At 35.3% G+C, this 21,939-nt stretch overlaps 2 protein-coding genes across 2 annotated transcripts; both read left to right on the top strand.

The window, feature by feature from the left end:
- The first annotated feature begins 1,335 nt into the window (after positions 1-1,335).
- LOC139894660 (putative methylesterase 12, chloroplastic) lies at positions 1,336-11,667 on the top strand. The gene is made up of 5 exons (XM_071878062.1): positions 1,336-1,723; positions 3,298-3,537; positions 4,528-4,671; positions 10,922-11,056; positions 11,176-11,667. Exons 1-5 carry the CDS (start codon positions 1,454-1,456, stop codon positions 11,446-11,448), a joined length of 1,062 nt encoding a protein of 353 aa, XP_071734163.1. The 5' UTR covers positions 1,336-1,453; the 3' UTR covers positions 11,449-11,667.
- Positions 11,668-13,473: 1,806 nt separating this feature from the next.
- LOC139894015 (small ribosomal subunit protein eS21y) lies at positions 13,474-15,175 on the top strand. Its single transcript, XM_071877222.1, has 4 exons — positions 13,474-13,547; positions 14,325-14,405; positions 14,502-14,634; positions 14,982-15,175. The coding sequence occupies exons 2-4, from the start codon at positions 14,356-14,358 to the stop codon at positions 15,042-15,044; spliced, it is 246 nt and encodes an 81-aa protein (XP_071733323.1). The 5' UTR covers positions 13,474-13,547; positions 14,325-14,355; the 3' UTR covers positions 15,045-15,175.
- The last annotated feature ends 6,764 nt before the right edge of the window (positions 15,176-21,939 follow it).

Here is a 21,939-nt window from a genome sequence, read left to right on the forward strand (position 1 = left end):
CTTCAAGCTTAAATACAAGATGAAATCAAAAACATAATCATAACAAACAACAAGGCACACTTAAGCCATCTAATAAAGCATGATGACAACTAATAAAGCAAATCAAGTAACATGGAGACTAGTTGGCCACCAGATCAATAACACAACAAAATAAGCAAAAGAATTCGAATTAACTTTAACAGCCTGGACCTGATCAGTGAGTGATGCGCCGCATCACATAGAGATGCGCCGCATCTCTTTGTGGTGATGCGTCGTATCCCTTTGAAACGCCGCATTTAAAACCTTGGGACATTTTGGTGAAGAGATGCGCCGCATCAGTGAAGGGATGCGCCGCATTTGTGTGTTTCACGCATACCGAAATCTGCAAAATCCGTGCAACACTTTAACTCACTTTTAGTGGCGCTTTTATTTTCAAATTTTGTTTGCACCAATATTTTAACAGCGCGGAATAATAATGTTCCGTCCAAAATTGCGTTATTTCATTGGCTCGCCCAAAAAAAAGCATTCCCGTTAGAGATATTTTATCTCGAAGACATATTTTGCCGGCTAATCAATCAATTTTATGCGTATGGTGCTTACAAGAAGCTGAAACCATCGAGCATTTACTTATGCATTGTTCTTGGACGTTTAGAATTTGGACCGATTTGTTTCGATGGTAGAATGTTAGATGGGTCTTACCGGCTCCGATTGTTAATTTCTCGTTCGATTAGTATAATGGTATGGTTATCAAAGATAAGAAGTTTTGAAGGATGATCGGACCCACTACCATTTGGGCCATATGGATTGCTAGAAACGAGTACATATTCAATGAAAAGTACACTTGTCGTTCGGTGGTTGTGCGAACATCAAGTTTAAGATGTTCTTATGGGCGACGAATCTCAACTTGTGCCATGGTCTTTAAGCGTATGTTTGGAAAATCAATCAATTTTTATTGATACATTAGGATTACAATCTTACATGATATATTGTAACTATCTTTAGGCCTATTGCCTCTCTCATTGTAATCGTTAATGATACTCTTCATTGCTTTATTAATGAAGGTATCACTCTTAATATAAGCTCTTTTTTTCCGCTAAAAATAAAATAAAATCGTCGTTGCAAGTACTGTAATAAAGCGTCGATTTGAATTTCCCTTTTCGGCAGAACACAATACCTTTATTTCACCAACATAAAAACAAGAAATGCACACACTAATTGAGTCGCAAATTCCGGTTCTTATGTGGCCCCACTTTTCTAATTTTATTTATTATTTTTATTATATATATGGATATATGGATATGGACACCGTATTAAGTTTATACACTACTTTCACCTTAATGCTCTTTACACCCCCCCTAAAAACACACACGCAATTACAAGCTCACAGCTCAACTTACTTCATCTCAAACTCGACCCACATCTTCAAATTCCTTCAATTTCAATCTGTATAATTTAATTTGAATTCTGTTAAGAAATGGGCAATCGATTTAGTTCCAAAACGAAGGGTAATAATAATGGGTCAAAAAGTAGCAGGCGATTTGGGGGTGGAAACCGATCACAAAAGAAATTGCAAACAGATGAAGAATTATTGCATATGCAAGCTTTAACACTTGCAATTCAACATCACCAATCGTCTCAAAGATTTGAAGGTTCAATGTCTCGCCGAATTGGATCTACTAGTTCCCGGCGCCGGAATAACCCTGCTTCCGATCCAACGTTGACTAACCCTAAACAGCAAAAACAGGTGAGTCAGTAATTAAATTTGATTAAAGTTCGTTGCTTTTTGTTTTATTTTATCTGGGTTTGCTTAGATTAAGTTAAAGTTGTTTGCTTTTTGTTTTATCTTTGGTTATTTATAATTAGTTTGGTTATTTAATATGATTAGTTTGTTGAAAAAGGTGATATGGGAAAAGTGTACATGACACTTATGATTTTTTTGAGCTTTAAATGATGCAATTGCCTATAAAGTTTTTTCCTGGTTGATAATTATGTAGCTTTTTGAAGGGTTGACCATTTTTGGAAGACCTTTTTGATGTATTTTGATGGATTTTTTATTTGTTGCCATAGTTTTGCTTTTTAGAGAAAGATATAGGATTTGACATGTGGTTTCCCTTAAAGAAAAACTTTTGATTTATTTCAAGAGGATGGTTTTATTTTCAAGATGATGATGGATTGTGAAGTGGAGTGGATATAAATGATCATCAATGACTTGTTAAGATGTTATTATCCTGATTTCGTTGAATTTTCGATATTGTTTCTTGTTGATTAGATATGTTGGCCAGTATCTATGTTTGTGATATAGGGGACTTTAAAAGGTTTTGATTACAGTATAAAGTTGTAAAGTAGAAAATTTTCACTAAAAATGGAAGTTGTACTTATCTTGAAGTTTTTCTCTCAGAGCATAACCTATCTTTCGTCACCAGCTCCAGTTAACCCATGTTACCCTTTAACTAAGATAGGCACCAAATTGTTAAAAGCCATGATAGTAAGTCGTGCAACGATCACTCTCACGGAATTCATGGGACCCACTACTTTTTTATTTGCACCTTGTTTTTAATTGCTTCTACATTTTATATTTTATAGGTATATTTGTGGGATTATTTAGTGATAGATAGGGGGTGTTTAGTTAAAGAAATGTTAAATTTTTTTTTTTTTTTTGCTGATGTGGAGTAGAGAAATTCTGTTAAAATATTTAAAGATAGGGAATGCCTTATAGCCCTGAGTAATAACAGTCACCTTCAAGTGCCAATACGACATGAGCATCATCCTTGCATAATTTTCAATTTTGACATTACAGACCTATAAATGTTAAGGGGGTGTTTGTATTTTGATTATACTATTATTACGACTTGTAGCCGTATATAATCACTTAATCAGATTTTAATGTAAGGAATTCTTGTGGATAAGTTAAAATGATATTCAATTGAGTATGCAGATTTTACTTTTGATTGTTAGATTATATAATTTATATACTCCGTATTATATATAGGTATTAGGTAATCAGCTTTGGATTATAAGTTCTATGCTAGATTAGTATCTGCTCAAGTGCCCATTCGAATTTGAGTGACTTTTTTTACAACTTCAAACTACAGAATCACATTCAAACATTATCTTTTGCAACCCATTCTATTACAACTAATACATAACTCATATCGAAAGTCACATAATTTCTATCCAGAACACATTGAATTCTCCTCCCCCTAAATTTAATAATTTTACTATCAAGTGGTCAATAGGATAAGAGCGGTTAATATTAAAGGGTGTTAACTGTTTGTTTTTCTTCCACTCTGACATAATCCTAAATACGTTTATGTTCAGTCACCAGAGATATTGGAAAATCTTGAAACCAAGAAAATTGTGTTGATACACGGAGAAGGATTTGGAGCATGGTGTTGGTACAAAACTATTGCTCAGTTAGAGGAATCGGGAATGCTTCCGACAGCCATAGATCTAACTGGATCCGGTATAGATTTGAAAGACACAAATAATGTAACGACATTGGAGGAATATTCAAAACCACTAATTGATTATTTGGAAAACTTACCAGAAGATAATAAGGTATCAAACGTTTCTACCCTTACATTTACTATCGCCATAAGATTGATTTTGGTATATTTCAAAGACCAGCTACTAATTTAATATGGTGTGAGGATACTGTCATATGTTCAAAATGGTCAAAACGATTTATGCATGAAGCCTCGTGTAACCACTTTGTTATACAAATAGATTTTTACTAAAATATATTGTTAACTATATTGACAGGGTAAATGGCACGAAAGGTACACAACTTTACCAAGTTTCTCATTTGGGTACTCAACTTTCAGTTATCTAAGTTCTACATCAGAAAAAATTTCATTTTTATTAAATTTGAAATAAGGTCATTCAAGATTTTTTGCTTTCAATGTTTAAAATGGGATTTTTGGTTCTTGCCATTAAGCTTCAATACCATTTTTTCATGTCATGAAGCTTCGAAAAGTACTAAAAACTTCTTTTCGATGGTAAAAAATGAAAAATATGGGCTCCCAAGTCACAACTGTCCAGCAAGCATTTTTGTAGTGTCTTGTTGGCTTAAAAAGGTAAAATTTCCCTGGTAAAAAAAGTAGATTGATCAGAATGAATGTTTGTACCCTGACATTTACAATTATCATAAGATTGGTTTTGGTATAATTCAAAGACCAGTTGACATATTAATTGTTCTATTCTGGTTGCATATATTTATCAATAGATCAAAAGGGTAAAATCAATATAGCTTGAGGATATTGTCATATGTTCAAGGTACTAACAAACTTCGTCTTTGATGGTAAAAACATAAAAATGTGGGCTTTACTCTATTTGAGTACCTGTAATTGTAAAAGAGTTCGGTTCATTTATGTGTCATTTACTCTATTTGACACGTTGGTTATTCGTGAATGGATTTAGAACTTCTAAACGAACAGTGTATTTGGTTAAGGCAATCTGACTTGAACCCCCTTTGACCTGTTTCACAAACCCGCCTGACCTACAGTCCTCTACCTCAAATATATTTCATTTACCGGTGACTTTATGTAGGTAATTTTAGTAGGACATAGCATTGGAGGTGCTTGTGTTTCGTACGCGTTGGAGCATTTCCAACCGAAGATTTCTAAAGCAATCTTTTTATGTGGTACTATGGTAGCTGATGGTCAAAAGCCTTTTGACGTGTTTGCTGATCAGGTACGTGTTTTATGCACATATGACATATGACATATTAGTAGTTAAAGTTTTTGTTATTTATTTGTGGATGGCTCATTTTGAGCAGAAAAGAAATATGCTTTACAGGAAATTGGTCGACAGTTGCCCGACCTAACCACGTTTATTCAAAAGTTGCGTGACCTGTGTTGAACAGTCCCAAAATGGCCCGTTTTGACTTCAACTCATTTTGACTAGTTACCCAACCCGTCTGACCTTTTTTTTTTTTCGAACGGCAGAAATTTTATTAAAAGACCAGCAAAACGCTAGGAAAAGAAAATACAGAATTTCATCATTTTGAGCACATCCTTTTTATCCATTAGGATGTTGTCTATGAGTTTAACTAATGATCGTGAAAGTTGTGGTTAAAAAGTACTACAAATTTCATGTTGTTAACAAAAGTCACAAGTATACGCCTTTTTTGGATGAATCACTGTTGCAGAACTCGGAAAAATTCGCTGCGTACTCGGTTAAACGTTCCGGCCGAGTACTTGGGTTAGACTCCGTTAACCCTCAGTTATAAGCAATTACTCGGAAAATCGGTCAAAGTCAAACTTGATCAATATCCGGTAACTTCCCGAGTTGTCGATTTCTCCCTAAAAAGTCCTGAGCGAGCAGTGGCGAGTTTATGTTGTGTCCCGTGGGGTCACGGGACACCGCTAGTTTGAAAATTATCAGTAGAAAATACTCTGTAAATTCTATAGGACACCACTAAATTTAACTGGAGGACCCCATATCTTTTTCGAATTTATAAATTTTCCTTTAAAATGTATAGGACAACCACTATATGTAACTACTCGGACCCAATATATTTTTCGAATGTATAGTTTTTTGAAAGTAAACAACCACTAAAAATCTAAAATAACTGTTACAATACATAAGACATACGAATACACATTTAATGTTAGTAGGTAGTCGGTGCAATTAATGTAGTTAGTTGGGACGGTGCAATTAATGTAGTTAGTTGGGTTGCTGCATTTATTGGGCAGTAAGGTCTTGTATCTCGGGTCTATAAATATCCTCGTTGTATCTTGTAAATTTGTATCAATTAAGAGAGATGAAATTACAGAGAGTTTAGATGTTCGTAGATGTTAAATTTCATGGTATCAGAGCGTACCTATGAGTGTTTGAGTCTGGTCTGTAAGTCACCACCACCACCATAACCACCCACTGTCAATATCACTTCTGTCTCCAAAATTGAACCATTTCGAAGTCACTTTCAGATCTCACCACCCCCGCCAAACGTCCCAGAAGGTCCCGAATTGTATATCTGAAAAATACGAAAAACTTCCGGCCGCCGTAAGCCATCCCACGTGCCGCCTATCACCGCCAGTCGCCGCCCACTCGCCGGCGCGTGAGGGCGCGTGGATAACTCTCCACCGCCGGTTCTCTTTTCCGATCATCAGTCTCGTGATTCCGATCATCTGTCCGGAATATTTCTCCGATTGCTCGTGATTCTCTCTGTCGGTTTTTTTTTTTCTGTGTGGTTGGTTCTCTCTTTCTGTCTGGATTCTCTTGGGAGGGTTCTCTTTCTACCTCTTATTATATTCCACTCCTAATGTGTAAGGTTTATATCCACTAGTAAGTGGAAATAGATATTTATTTATTTACCAAAAAAAAAAAAAAAAAAATGAGCGATGAAAAGAAAATAGATGGTAATTTAAGCGAGACTATTCCTATTGCAGCCCGTTTGACCGACAATAAACTTAATGGGTCTAACTTCTTTGAATGGAGTAAGACAATCCGTGTATATCTTAGGAGCATGGGAAAAGCTTCTCATCTTACTTCCGAACCTCCTAAAGATGATACACGGGATCTGTGGCTACAAAATGACGCCAGACTCTTTCTTCAAATTATGAATTCCATTGAATCTTCGGTTACTTCGTTGGTAAATCATTGTGAGTATGTAAAAGAGCTTATGGAGTATCTCGATTTTCTTTATTCTGGAAAGAGCAATATCTCTAGAATATTTAATGTGTGCAAATCTTTTCATCGCGGTGAACAACACGATCGATCTTTAATGGCTTATGTTATGGAATTTAAGAAAACATATGAGGAGTTTAACTCTGTGATGCCTTTGAGTGCTGATATTAAGACTATGCAGACACAACGTGAGCAAGTAGCGGTCATGAGCTTTCTAACTGGTTTACGACCAGAACATGATGCTATTAAGTCCCAGTTTTTGAACGAGTCTACAATTCCCTCTCTTCAAGAAACATTTGCTCGTGTCCTCCGTCACGAGGATGTTAAAACACCTCAAGTTTCTGAGCACAACACTGCTCTTGTCAGTCGTGGAGGATTTAGAGGAGGAGGGAGGTCTCGTGGAGGCTATCGAGGAAGTTATCGAGGAAGTTATCGAGGAAGTTCAAGAGGAGGCCATACTGATAGAACAACGGAAGAACCCACTAATTCTGGTGTGGAGTGTTTTTATTGTCATGAACTTGGACATACTAAACGATTTTGCAAGAAATTGCAAACTCAAAATATGAGGAATAATCTTTCAGCACATGCTGCATCTTCAACTGTTGCAAATGGTGAATCTGTGAAACCTACTACTTCAACCGCTGCTTTTGCCGAAACAGGTAAGGACACGTGTCTCTTATCATCAGCCTCCAAATGGGTCATTGATTCTGGTGCCTCAGATCATATGACAGGTAATAACCATCTTTACTCTGACTTCAATACTCACTCATCGTATGTCACAATTGCAAATGGTACCACCTCCCCTGTTCTTGGTTCCGGCACTATCAACCTCACCCCATCTATATCTTTATCATCCGTTTTGTGTCTGCCTAATTTCTCATTTAACCTACTATCCGTCAGCAAACTTACTCGTGACTTAAATTGTGTAGCCTTACTGTTTCCTGACTCTTGTATCTTTCAAGATCTCTCGACGAAACAGATTATTGGTAAAGGACGGGTATCTGATGGACTTTACATACTTGAAACTACAACAAAAATTCCCCGATCATTAGTTTGCTCAAAGTCATCCTCTCCTCTTATGATGCATTGTCGGTTAGGTCATCCTTCTTTACAGAATCTGAAGAAACTATGTTCTAAGTTTTCCGGTTTATCCTCTTTATATTGTGAGTCTTGTCAGTTCGCTAAGCATCAACGAGTCCACTTAAGTCCTAGAGTCAATAAGCGGGCTGCGTCCCCATTTGAATTAGTACATTCTGATGTTTGGGGTCCGTGTTCTGTGACATCAAAATCTGGTTTTAAATATTTTGTTACTTTTATTGATGACTACTCTCGTGTTACATGGCTTTATTTAATGAAAAGTCGCTCGGAAGTGTTTAATCATTTTTGTTCCTTTGTTGCTGAAGTAAAAACACAATTTCATACTTCTGTTCTAACTCTGAGAAGTGATAACGCAAAAGAATTTCTCTCAGAGTCTTTTAAATCATATATGCTACAAGAAGGTATCCTGCATGAGTCATCATGTGTTGATACACCAGCACAAAATGGGGTTGCGGAACGGAAAAATAGACACCTTCTTGAGGTGGCCCGAGCACTATTATTTCAAATGAATGTTCCAAAACCTTTTTGGGCTGATGCCGTATCAACTGCGTGCTTTCTTATAAATCGCATGCCGTCTGAAGTTCTTAATGGTGATATTCCATATAGTATTTTATTTCCTACAAAATCCTTGTTTCCAATCGAGCCTAAGATATTTGGTAGCACTTGTTTTGTTCGAGACACCCAACCTCACCTAACCAAATTAGATCCTAAATCTATTAAGTGTGTCTTTCTAGGATACTCTCGTCTTCAGAAAGGGTATAGATGCTTTTCACCAACTCTCCAACGCTATGTTGTTTCCAGAGACGTCACATTTCAAGAAGAATTACCGTTCTTTCCTACAACCATTTCTAGCAATCATGAGGAGAGTGATGACTTATTGAGATATAGCATGGAAGTTCCCACACCAGATCCCACACCAGATCCCACACCAGATCCCACACCAGATCATACACCAGATCCCACACCAGAGCCCACACCATCAGAACAAACTGACCATTTTCAATATATATACAGTCGACGACCCCGTCCTACATCAGTGCCCGCTCCTGAGCCACAGTCATCGTCGGTAGATCCTCCCGGTGAGTCACCGAGTAATGTTTCTAGTGATATTCATGATACCCAATCTTCCGATTCTGATTCTGATATACCGATTGCTCTTCGAAAAGGTAAACGTAAGTGTACTTATCCTATTGCTTCCTTTGTCTCTTATGATAAATTGTCCGTCTCTTCTCGTGCTTTTGTTGCCACTTTAGACTCTGTCTCCATTCCGAAAACTGTTGGTGAAGCTTTGGCTCATTCTGGATGGCGTGCTGCTATGATTGAGGAAATGAATGCACTCGATCATAATGGCACCTGGGCATTAGTTAACTTACCTGTTTCTAAAAAGGCAATTGGTTGTAAGTGGGTCTTCACGGTAAAGGTTAATCCTGATGGTTCTTTGGCACGGTTGAAAGCTCGTTTAGTTGCTAAGGGATATGCTCAAACATATGGGGTGGATTATTCTGAGACCTTTTCTCCTGTTGCTAAACTCACATCTATCAGATTATTCGTTTCTTTAGCTGCTACATATCAATGGACACTTCACCAACTTGATGTGAAAAATGCTTTTTTACATGGAAATTTGCAAGAAGAAGTCTATATGGAGCAACCACCTGGGTTTGTTGCTCAGGGGGAGTCTGGTAAAGTATGCAAATTACGAAAAGCAATTTACGGTTTGAAGTAATCTCCTCGTGCCTGGTTCGGAAAATTCAATGCGGTAGTTAGAAACTTTGGCCTAAGAAGAAGTGCATATGATCACTCCGTATTCTTCGCTTCATCAAACTCTGGGTGCATCTTGCTTGTTGTTTATGTGGATGACATTGTAATTACTGGGAGTGATAAAGAAGGAATTCACAAGTTAAAAACATTCTTAAGTACTCAATTTCAAACGAAGGACCTTGGTCCTTTGAAATATTTTCTAGGTATTGAAGTCTCTCGAAATAAAAGAGGTATTTTCTTATCTCAGAGAAAGTATTGCCTTGATGTGCTCAGTGATTCTGGGATGATTAATGCAAAAACTTGTGAAACACCAATGATACCTAGTGTAAAATTAAAAACTGACGAAGGAGAACTTCTTATGAACCCAGAAAAATATAGAAGGATTGTTGGCAAGCTAAATTATCTTACACTCACCCGTCCTGATATTGCTTTCCCGGTGAGTGTTGTTAGTCAGTTCTTGTCATCTCCGAGAACCTCACATTGGGATGCTGTCACTCATATCTTAAAGTACTTAAAAGGTACACCTGGTCGTGGTCTTTTATACCAGAATCATGGTCATCACACTATTGAGGGATTTTCTGATGCTGATTATAATGGTGATCCTGCAATTAAACGCTCTACAACTGGTTATTGTGTCTTTGTTGGAGGAAATCTTGTATCTTGGAAAAGTAAGAAACAAAATGTGGTATCTCGTTCAAGTGCGGAATCTGAGTATCGAGCCATGGCCCAGACAACTTGTGAACTTATTTGGGTTCGTAACCTTCTTAGCGAGATCGGTTTTGCTCAGTCCGAACCAATGAATCTGTGGTGTGATAACAAAGCAGCTATTCATATTGCAAGCAACCCCGTTTTCCATGAAAGGACCAAACATATTGAAGTTGACTGTCATTTTACTCGAGAAAAGTTAGAAGAAGGAATTATTCAAACACCTCATATCAAAAGTAATGAACAGTTGGCTGACTTATTCACCAAAGCATTACCTAGAAATTGTATCCGTCAGTTTTGTGACAAGCTGGGCATGATCAATATCTATGCTCCAGCTTGAGGGGGAGTGTTACAATACATAAGACATACGAATACACATTTAATGTTAGTAGGTAGTCGGTGCAATTAATGTAGTTAGTTGGGACGGTGCAATTAATGTAGTTAGTTGGGTTGCTGCATTTATTGGGCAGTAAGGTCTTGTATCTCGGGTCTATAAATATCCTCGTTGTATCTTGTAAATTTGTATCAATTAAGAGAGATGAAATTACAGAGAGTTTAGATGTTCGTAGATGTTAAATTTCAATAACATTCAAATATAATTAGTACTGAAAAATAATTTTTCAGGACCCCATTGAGTTTGCATCCTGGAATCGCCACTGCGAGCGAGTACTCCAAATTAGCTATTTTTGCACCTTGGGATGAATTGTTATCATGTATGACTACTCTCATACATTTTTTTTTCTTTTACCAGCTGGGATCTTCAGAACTCTTTATGAAGGAATCGAAGTTCCTAATACGCGGAAATGGGAAAGACAACCCTGCAACTGGATTCATGTTCGAGAAGCAACATATGCGTGGATTATATTTTAATCAGTCTCCTGCTAAGGTAAATCTTTACTCCAGAATTTTATGGATTGAGAAGATAGTCACCTCAAGCAAATACCATCATATGAAATATTTGACTTTCTCACTTTTGTCACGTTGCATGTGCTTAACTTATTGCAGGATATTGCTCTAGCTATGGTTTCCATGAGACCCATCCCACTCGGGCCCATAATGCAAAACCTTTCGCTATCTAAAGAAAAATACGGAACGGGTCGAAGGTTCTATATTCAAACACTTGAGGATCACGCCCTGTCACCCGACATTCAAGAAAAACTCGTGAGAGAAAACCCACCGGAAGGTGTTTTTAAGATCAAAGGCAGTGATCATTGCCCCTTCTTCTCTAAGCCGCAGTCACTACACAAGATTTTGATCGAGATCGCTCAAATTGCATAGTAACATGAATTCGTTTGAGTTGATATGTGCAAGGGTTGGTAATGATAGAAATCATGATATATTTTGTTGTTATATCAGTTATATATTTATATTTATACATTATTAATTTAAAAATTAATTTTATATTATAATGAAATAATAATGGGTTAAGTTGTTAATTTTTGTTCATAGTTACTGGTATAAAGAACATTGGTATAGCATCTTTTATTGATTGTCCAAGTGTATGAAGTTTTAAGATGATTAAATTTCAGATGTTTACATTACAATTACATTACATTTACATTTTACATTAAAGTAACATTATAATATAAATTATAATGTAAGGTGTTCAACAATCTGAAATCGTAGTCTTTTAGTACATTTTACATTAAAGTAACATTATAAATTATAATGTAATGTAATGTAATGTAAGGTGTTCAACAACATGGAATCATAGTCTTTTCAGTTTTACCCTATAATTATAATTTTGTATTTAAAAAATGAATGTCTTAATATAAAACTTGCGATATGTATATATGTAGTGAAGAGATCCAGAGAGAATCATAAATCTCATGACCTTCAATCTGCACACAGATTAAAAAAATATTTTTTTTCAATCTGCTCGCATACTAAAAAAAATTAATTCTCAAAAAAAAAATTAGGGAAAAATATATTTTCAGGAAAAATATATTTTCAGGAAAAAAATATTTTCCGAAAATTTTAAATTTTTTTATTTTATTTTTTTTAATTCCACGTAAGCGCAGACTGACTACCACGAAAGTGCAGACTGACTGCCACATCAGCACAGACTGGCTGCCACGTCAGCGCAGAGTGACGCGTGTCCGTCTGCGTGGCACAGACTGAGTCACGTCACACGTATCAGTCTGTGTGACATAGACTGAGTCATGTGTCAGTCTTTGTGTTAGTCTGTGTGGCACAGACTGAGCCACGTGTCGGTATGCGTTGACGTGGAATTTAAAAAAAAAATTGATTTTTTTTTTACTTTTTTTTTAGATTTTCTTTTTCAAAAATATGTGCATATGGTAGGTGCATGTAAATTAAAAATAATCGAAATTTAAAATACGAATTTAGACCCTACTAGGTATAGTATTTGATCTAGACCCTACTATTGCACAATGTAAAAAGTAAGATTGATCGAAAATTATAAAAAAATCATCCGAAGATCGAAAATTGGTTACAGCTAACTCTAACAACAATATTCTAAAATAACATTTGATCTAGACGCTACTATTGCACAATATAAAAAGTAAGTACTATACCTAGTGGCGTAATCAGGAATTTTTTTTACCCGAGGCGGAACTTTTTTTAGAAGCATAGCAACTTTTTGTGGCAAAATATGGATATTTTTGATCAAAATATGAAGTCTTCAAAATATGGAGGTTTTTGGGATAAAATACAAAGGCCTTCAAGAAGAAAAAAATCCACGGGAACAAAACGAAAAATACAAAATTTTTACATTAAAAATTCACTGCGAGTGCCACTCTATGCCCCTTGTTTCGCCACTAACCATACCATTGAACAAACCATAACCAATCAAATATTAAACAATAAATTACAATCGAGCCTATTGAATAATACCACTTAACAAACGTAATTGAGGACACCAATCAAGATCACAATGTCCTAACAACATCATGGCCCATTTCAAACTATACCAAAGATCCAAATGACAACTCACCATAAATCAAATCCAAAAACCGAATCATGGGTCACCCAACTACAACCTTAACTCTTATAAGGTTTACTTAGTGAGATTCGTACATGTAATTTCCTCTGAAAAATACAATGTCTTAGCAATAACCTATTAGCTTATGGTCATATATCATACGAAAAGAAAAAATAATAAATAATAAAAAAATTCATTATTCACGATGACAAATTTTATAATGAGAAGAAAGATGTGTAGGTAGTTTTTCAGATAAATATAAGCCCAACAGATATCAAATGGGCTCTATATCAGAGAGGCCCAACTGCATAGGGATGAATATGGTTAGCAATTTGCGTACACATATATAAATCAAAGCAATTAGGGTTTTTCATACCTTTAGAGCCAGACGCCGCACCACATCTCTCAGCCGGATCAAGCCATTTCACTTAGGGTTTGCATTCTCTTCATCAATCCATCTTTTATCGTATAAATCATATATACTTATAGATCACTCTTTGTTATTTGTTATCAAATCGTATTAAAGTCTCTGACTCTCTGTTTTTTTTTTTGTTCATCTATGTGTATCGTGTTATGGTGGACATTATATTTATATATATGTAATTTGGCTATGTAATATTTTACTTGAACTGATTCTGAATAAAGTTTGAGGGTTTTTTTTGGATTTAATCCTTTTTTTTATATATAGAAATGAAATGAATGAATAGTTGAAATTCGTTTGCGTCTAATCTGATTAATTGATTAAGATGCTTATTTTCGTTTGCAATTTGTTTGAAAAATGTGTGAAGTATTTGATTCGCAGATAACATCATTAGTTTATTTATGCAGACATACATTGTTTAGTTGTTTGTGGAATCAGTTATAATTGCTTATAGATGCATTTTGAATTTGAATTAGTATACTTTTTATATTATTGCTTATTGCTTATAGTCAATCCTCGTAGGCAAATTTGGGCTTTTTATCAATTCTTTGACTTAAAAATAATTTATGATAGCATAGATTAAAATACAGCATTTGAATGCAAGCTGAACTTTTAATTTGTTAGTAATAGCATCTGTAATTAAATTTGTATTGATGCTAACTAGTTTCCTGTTTTGGCATTTTCACCTGTTTTTCTTGTTTTGAGATTTTAGCTTCGTTCCTACATTGTTTATCTGGTTTGTGAGCAAATCATGACATCTTATATATTTATTGTTTTTATCTCTTGTAGATTTTAGCCTGTTTGCAAAAAGTTTGACAACATGCAGAACGAAGAAGGTCAGAATATGGATCTTTATATCCCCAGGAAGTGGTATGCTGTTTAGAATGTTTACTTTGCATTATACATATTTAAAAATATGCATCATCATTTTCTAATAACTTTGCTTGATTATTATTCACTTTGCAGCTCAGCAACTAACAGGTTGATCACTTCAAAGGATCATGCTTCAGTCCAGATTAATGTTGGTCATTTAGATGAATCTGGCCGCTATGTTGGTCAATTCTCTACTTTTGCCCTCTGTGGTTTTGTCCGTGCCCAGGTTAGCATTGTATTTTATTTAATTTAGTAATTATTGACTTTTTATTAAGATGGATTAGATAGATATGATATATAACTGAACTTCATGGGTCTGGTTTGAAGTTGTGTTGTCTCGCTTTGGCTTTGGTTGCCTTTAAAATAGTTTATTTGTATCTAATTGTAATTCTATTAACAACATTTGTCTTCCATTCAAGCATCCACAAGATGCAACTTGTATGTTTTGACATATTTTCATTTAATTGGGCCGAATTTACCCACTTCTTATAATTATGTAATATGTAATATTTTACTTGTTGGATTTTGTACCTGTACTAATGGTGTGTTTGTTTTGAATTTTGTTTTGTGCAGGGAGATGCTGACAGTGCTCTAGATAGGCTGTGGCAGAAGAAGAAAGTTGAAGCTCACCAATAGGTGCCCCACCCCGAGACCATTTGAATCCAAGACATTATGTAGTGAAATTTCTCTGTTTGCTTTATTAGACTTTGTTTGATGTTGAATCATATTTGATTTTGAGGATATAACCATATTTTGATAGTCTTCAATGCTTCATCTTCATTTTCTGCTTTTAGTTGTGAGCTTCAGGGTAAGATAAAGAAAATAACAAAACTTCAGGAATCGTTTTATCTTGGTTGACTAAAACTTCTTAGGCATAAAAGAGTATACAATCTTGGGGCATTAATCTAGGAGCAGTAATCTTAGAGCGGTAGAATATTCGGAACAAAACCGAAGATCTGATCCGTATATCCTAGTTTTCTTTAGAAACTGCATTTTTTTGGGATATGGAGCAAATTTTTTCCGAATAAAAAAAATAGGATTTCGCTACTGACCTGCTGCGCTTGAAATTTTTAAAAAAATCCGTTTGGTGCCTTTTTTTTTAAAAGTTTTCTGGATGTGCAGCCATTTTAGTGTCACCAACAAGTGTTGTATAAATAAATGATATTGGTTTGCACATCAACAAACACTCAAATATCTCTCCGAACTTTCTAATTACACTAAATTACTCCATAAACTATACTTATTAATCCTATAATGGATAATTCACAAGTACCTGTTTCCACATTTGTTGGAACATCTTCACATCGTTACACCAACAATGATGTCAACCGCATTAAAAATATGAGCCGAAAATTGACGTTTGGTCTAATGTTGACATGTGCATAATGAACGATGGTCAAGAAAGAGCTTGATGTACAAAAATGTTTGAGTTTCCCAAGTGTTTCGGGTAACTGTACTTTAAGAAAACATCTTGAACGATGTTTTAAAAGTACCGGTCAACATGACCCGATACAATGTCTACTTGGCCGGGATGGTTTGGTTTTTGTATACGATCCCTGAGCCCTTTGGGAAGATTTTACAAGGTTTGTAATTCAACAACTCAACCGCTTAGACAATCCAAGGCTTACGGAGATAATTCGGAATCGACTACAACTGCGATATAACAATGGAAGCCGTACTACTCTAAGACGTGACGCTTTAAAATTATGGAAAAAAGATGATATAATTGAAGGTTTTTGAACATATAAATATAGTGTTTCTATAATTTGTGATGTTTAGACTGCACCACACGGAACGGAAAATGTTAAAAATACGAATGAAACCGGTTTTAGATGGTACTTTTCACATACACGTGGTGTTGATCATATTATGAATTTGCGCGTTCAAGATTGTTTAACTTATTGTGGTCCTTTAAAAGATAAATTTAGAAGATAAGTGTACATTTCACCCTCTCGTACCCCCTATATATGAGAATGATTATTGTTATTGTACTTGTACTAGCTAACTAATGATAAAAATTGTATCGATTTCAATACTTATGTAGGGAAGAATAATATCGGGATTAACATACTATCTAATCTTATGGCCGATTAGCAAAAGGGGCCCGGTTTTTGCAGCAATGTTTACACCATTAGAACTTCCAACCGTTGCAATATCTTCATCCATTGCCTTTAATGAGAGACTTCATGTAAGAAGGTGATCATCATCTAATTTTGTGATCTTAATTCGAGCATATATCAAGAATTTGTATATTACTTTATTAAATTATATTACCCAGTTTTAACTATATTACACAGCTTTACTAATTTTATAGTACACTGTTAACTGTAATTTTAATACATTCAGTGTGACTGGAGCGTTGTTGTTCATTATCGGGCTCTATTGTGTACTTTGGGGAAAGAGTAGAGACATTCACGACGACATATTTTTTTTTTGGACAGCTGTTAGATCACCTAGGAGGGACTTAACTACCCACGCGTTCATCACTGTAACAACCCTCACTTTTCAACTTCTAAATTTCTGAATTAACCCTAGGATTATATGTCTGACTATATGTATTAAGGGTTGTTATATACAATTAAATATTGACCGAATAGTAATTTTTAGTCAACAATGTACGCTTAAATAAATAATATATTATTAATTTATATAATTTGACATAATTTAACTAAGTATATAAACTTTGTATCACTTTTATTATTTAGTTAATGTATTATATATTTAACTATATAATAAATCCAATTATATATAAATGTAATAATATTTACAAACTTACTAAAGCTATAGTTTAATAATTAAAATCATAATTATTATTAAAAATACAAAATACCGAATTATTTATTATTTTTATGCAAAATTTGTATTTATTAATTAAATAAAAAAAAATATTATTGACAAATATTCTTGGAAAAACATTAAATAAATTTGTTTATTTACATAAAAAAAATCCTTAAAATAAATAAAATATAAATAAATAAATTACTTTTTAATTAAAAATTGTAATGAAAAAACTACTTTTATTATTTTATTTTGTGCATTATCCCATGACCTAACATTTAATACTTTTTAATTTTAAAATTCCATTAAGAATTAAATATTTCTTTTTCTTTTAATTATTTTATTCTTTTTACCTAATTTTTTCAAGTATAAATACCCCTAATTTCTCATTCAAACTCACACCAAAATTTCTCTCATTCTCTCTTTGAAGAATTACTACTAGTAAGTATTCTTTTCTTACTTTTTATTTTTTTTACTTTTTACTTTTTACTTTTTACTTTTTACTTTTTACTTTTTACTTTTTACTGAAATTTACTTTTTACTTTTTACCGAAATATGTAAATAATGTTATAAATTATATGCAATTAAAAATAAAATAAATAACATGTATACACTATTACTATTACTAGCACCTATAACCTACTACTTATATTGTAACATAAAAACATTTTGGGATATGTATTAGAGATGCATAGATCTTCGAACTTTCTTGACGAATGGTTTCTATGAGATTCTAGGCAGAGGGTTTGGATTTCCGATTTAAAGGGTCCTATGGCTCAAGCCCCTAGATCTAAATTAGCCATTCGAAGGGAAAGGGGTGATTGGAAGCTTATCTAATACGGCAAGTATCCTAAAATGGAAAACACTGATAAAAGTAGAAACTCTCTAGTCATAGAAACTTAGTAAAATAAGAAACTTTCTAAAAATGGAAACTTTATAAAAATAGTAACTTACTAGGAATAGAAACTTAGTAAAACAAACTATACTTAAACACATACTTAAACTTAAACATGGGCAAAACACTTAACTACTCTTAAATGTTAATAGGTTGACTTTCCTGCTCACTCGTTCAACTCTTTATTCCGAGGAATAACTCTCTCTCTACTTACTAAGGTGAATTCATAGCCCCTCTTTAATTGCTAGCAAACTTACTTACTTTTACTTGGGGTGAGACACATGCTGTTTTTACTTTTACACTTTAGACACAAGTACCGAACTGTTAAACTATGCTATACCCGGCTATGTCCGACTAAGTCCCTACAGTGATATTTTTAATTGCTGCGGCATGCTTAATTATTGGGGGTAGGCCTATCGGGAGTAACGTCCCCGATACATTTGACCAAGTCATTGTATTACTTAATAATGAAATTAAACCGACAAGGACAGACACAACTTGTCATGGGGCAAACTTGAACGTTTAGTCTAAATATCACGCATTGGCATAACTTTTTGATCCTGCGGGAGATCAACTTTACAAACTAAATCTTGTGGTCTAAAACAACGACAAACTTTTTATTAAACCTATGAACTTCACTCAACCTTTTTGGTTGACACTTTAGCATGTTTTGTGTCAAGTGCTGTTTGATTCAAGCTCTTATACTTACTGCTTATGTGATGCTACTTGGACATAGGATCAAGAGATATCGCATTTATTACTTCTGCATGTGAACATTTACGATGTTGTTATTCCTGTCATTGTAACGACATTTCATTTTCCGCTGCGTACTCATTAAAGTTAAATTCATCATTTAGTATTGTTCTCGTTTATTATAATATGTTGGTATGTTTTGATAATAGTGACGTTCCTTCCAGACCCTATTGGGAGGGCGTTACAGATTGGTATCAGAGCATAACCAGGCTGTTATAGAGAACCAGGATTGCATTTTTATGTGTGCCTTACTTGTTAGCTAGGGTGCCTTAGCAATCTAGGAAACTATAACCTTTCCTGCCTTAGAATTAAAGCACTTAGGATTGCCCCATAATCTTAACGATTATGCTTTAATAAACTTGACTTAAAGATTCTAATCAAAATATCCTTCCTAATGTTAGGATGTCTAATTATCATCAAACGACCAAAATGAATCCTTTCAAGCCAACCGAAAAAGATACTGAAAGGTCTTCCACAGAAAGACCAGTCCAAAGTCCACCTTATGGCTTTGGTGGTCCTCCCTCACCAAATTATAGCCCAAATACTACTCTAAAGTTACATGGGTCTCCTGAATACTATCCAACCCCGAGGAATAAAGACAAGAGGAAATGTTTTGAAGAAACTGGGCCGTCAAAGAAAAGATCCCGATCTCCTTTCTACGATGAAGTTGATGCCAAGTACGAGCTCATGAATATGCGAAAAACTACCGATGACCTAATTCGCCATATTGCAAGGATCGATTTTCAAATGAAGGAAAAAGACCTAGCGATCAAGAAGCTCATGGAGGAAAATGCTGAACTAAAGAAAGAGATAAAGTTGGTGAAGTATGACGGTGATAGAAATACCCGATGGGGGAAGCAATCTCTCTCTTGCCTAAGAGAAGATGTTGACCTTAGATTGAAGATGGAGGAAAACCGCGTGAATAATTAACTTTCTATAAAGGACCACAAGTACCATGTAATCAACAATGAAGTTTCTAACCTTTATGATAATCTCGAGTTCCTGCATGAGAAACAAAAGGCGAGGAACGAGAAAGTTGATGAGTTTATGAAGAAGGTGGAGGATGAGAAGAAGAAATATGAAGATTACTTCAATCTTAATATTTTCTAGATTATTTTTCCAATTCCTTGTCTATGTAAAGGCTATGCCTTAAACTATTTCTATTTTCGAATCGTGTAATAAAGGCTTATTTAATGCCTCGTTCTAATAATATAAAGTGTTTTATTAATATCATACGATATCAATACTTTATTTTATTCATACTTGTGATTGCTCAAACTTATAACTTGTTAAACTTATCAAACATATGTTCACTTTTATGTAGTGACATCATGGTTCGTTCAGCTGCACCTACCGTTAACAACGTTGTGTTAACTACTGAACAATTCCAACAGTTACTCGCTGCCGCCCAAGGCAACGCCCAAGCTAATCATGCTAATACTCAGCCGAAACCTTGTTCCTACAAGGATTTTTCAAACTGTCATCCTCCTGCATTTAAGGGGACTGAAGAAGCTGTCGAACTAGTCAATTGGTTCGAGAAGATGGAATCTATTTTTCGTATTTGCAACTGTGGTGATAACGATTGAGTAAAGTATGTCACTAGCTCATTGGGTGGCAATGCTTTAACTTGGTGGACTGCTCATGCCAAGTCCGTAGGAATTGATAATGCTAATGCAATTCCATGGGATGAACTCAAAAGCATGATGGTCAGCAAATTCTGTCCTCGAAGTCAAGTTCAGAAACTTGAAGCTGAGTTCTGGGAACTCAAGGTCAAGGGTACTGACATTGAGAACTATACCAATCGTTATCTGGAGCTATCTACTCTATGTCCTGAAATGTTTCCTACTGAAGCTAGAAGAATTGAGCGGTATATTGAAGGTCTTCCCGAGGATGTTCAAGGGAATGTTATTGCTGCTGAGAAGGTTACTTTGGATGCTGTGATTCTCATGGCACAAAATCTCATGTTGGCCAAGAGAAGAAGGGCGTCGACCAATAAGCAAGTTGAAACCAAGGGTAATGATGGTAAGAGGAAGTTTGAGCCATCTCAAGGTTCGGCTCAGAATGATAATAAGAAGCCTGCGGATGGTACAAGGTCGAATTTTAAGGGTACTTATCCTTTCTGTATTCGTTGTGAGAGGCATCACCCGGAGAAGTGTACTGCGGTTTGTGCGTTGTGTAAGAAAGTGGGACACGTTGCTAAGACGTGTAAGACTCCTCCGAAGGATAAGGCTATTGTTCTGGCCAAAGCTCCTCCTACATGCTATACTTGTGGAGAGAAGGGACACATTAGTCCGAATTGTCCTAAGAAGAAAGATAATCCCGCTACTGGAGCTAATGCTACTGCTGCGAAGGGTCGTGCATTTGTTATTACTGCTGCTGAAGCCCGAGATGAAGATGAAGTTATCACGGGTACGTATCTTGTCAATAATTTCTATGCAACTATTTTATTCGATACTGGTGCCGACAGAAGTTACGTGTCTAGTGATTTTTGTACCCTATTTGCTGAAAAGCCTCAACCCTTAGAAACTAAAAGATTAGTAGAAGTAGCCAATGGAAAGGTCATACAAGTCAATAAAGTCTATAAAAACTGCAACCTAATCTTAGCCGATAAAGAATTTAAGATAGACCTTTTTCCGGTCGAGCTCGGAAGTTTTGACGTCGTAGTTGGAATGGACTGGTTACGTCCATTGAGAGCTGCCATCATGTGTTACGATAAAACCATTCATGTTCCATTGGGAAATGGAGAGACTCTTATCATCCAAGGTGAAAAGAGTGGTTCCAATCTCAATATTATCTCCTGTATTAAAACCCGCAAACATCTTATGAAAGGTTATCCAGCTATTCTAGCCCACGTTAAGATGATCGAATCGAAAGAGAAGTGTATTGAAGATGTACCAGTGGTTAAAGACTTTTCCGATGTGTTTCCCGAAGATCTTCCAGGTCTTCCACCTCCTCGACAAGTTGAATTTCAAATTGATTTAGCTCCCGGTGCTGCTCCTATTGCTAAAGCACCATACCGTTTAGCACCTTCCGAAATGAAGGAACTTTCCAACCAGCTCCAAGAACTATTGGATAAAGGTTTCATTCGTCCAAGCTCGTCCCCAT

This window comes from Rutidosis leptorrhynchoides, chromosome 2, assembly GCF_046630445.1.
Source record: "Rutidosis leptorrhynchoides isolate AG116_Rl617_1_P2 chromosome 2, CSIRO_AGI_Rlap_v1, whole genome shotgun sequence".
Taxonomy (NCBI): domain Eukaryota; kingdom Viridiplantae; phylum Streptophyta; class Magnoliopsida; order Asterales; family Asteraceae; genus Rutidosis; species Rutidosis leptorrhynchoides.

Coding starts and splice junctions, on each gene's coding strand:
- LOC139894660 (XM_071878062.1), top strand. CDS start 1,454: ATGGGCAATCGATTTAGTTCCAAAACGAAGGGTAATAATAATGGGTCA. Junction 3,538..4,527: donor ACTTACCAGAAGATAATAAG/GTATCAAACGTT, acceptor GACTTTATGTAG/GTAATTTTAGTAGGACATAG. Junction 4,672..10,921: donor TTGACGTGTTTGCTGATCAG/GTACGTGTTTTA, acceptor TTCTTTTACCAG/CTGGGATCTTCAGAACTCTT.
- LOC139894015 (XM_071877222.1), top strand. CDS start 14,356: ATGCAGAACGAAGAAGGTCAGAATATGGATCTTTATATCCCCAGGAAG. Junction 14,406..14,501: donor CTTTATATCCCCAGGAAGTG/GTATGCTGTTTA, acceptor TTCACTTTGCAG/CTCAGCAACTAACAGGTTGA. Junction 14,635..14,981: donor GTGGTTTTGTCCGTGCCCAG/GTTAGCATTGTA, acceptor TGTTTTGTGCAG/GGAGATGCTGACAGTGCTCT.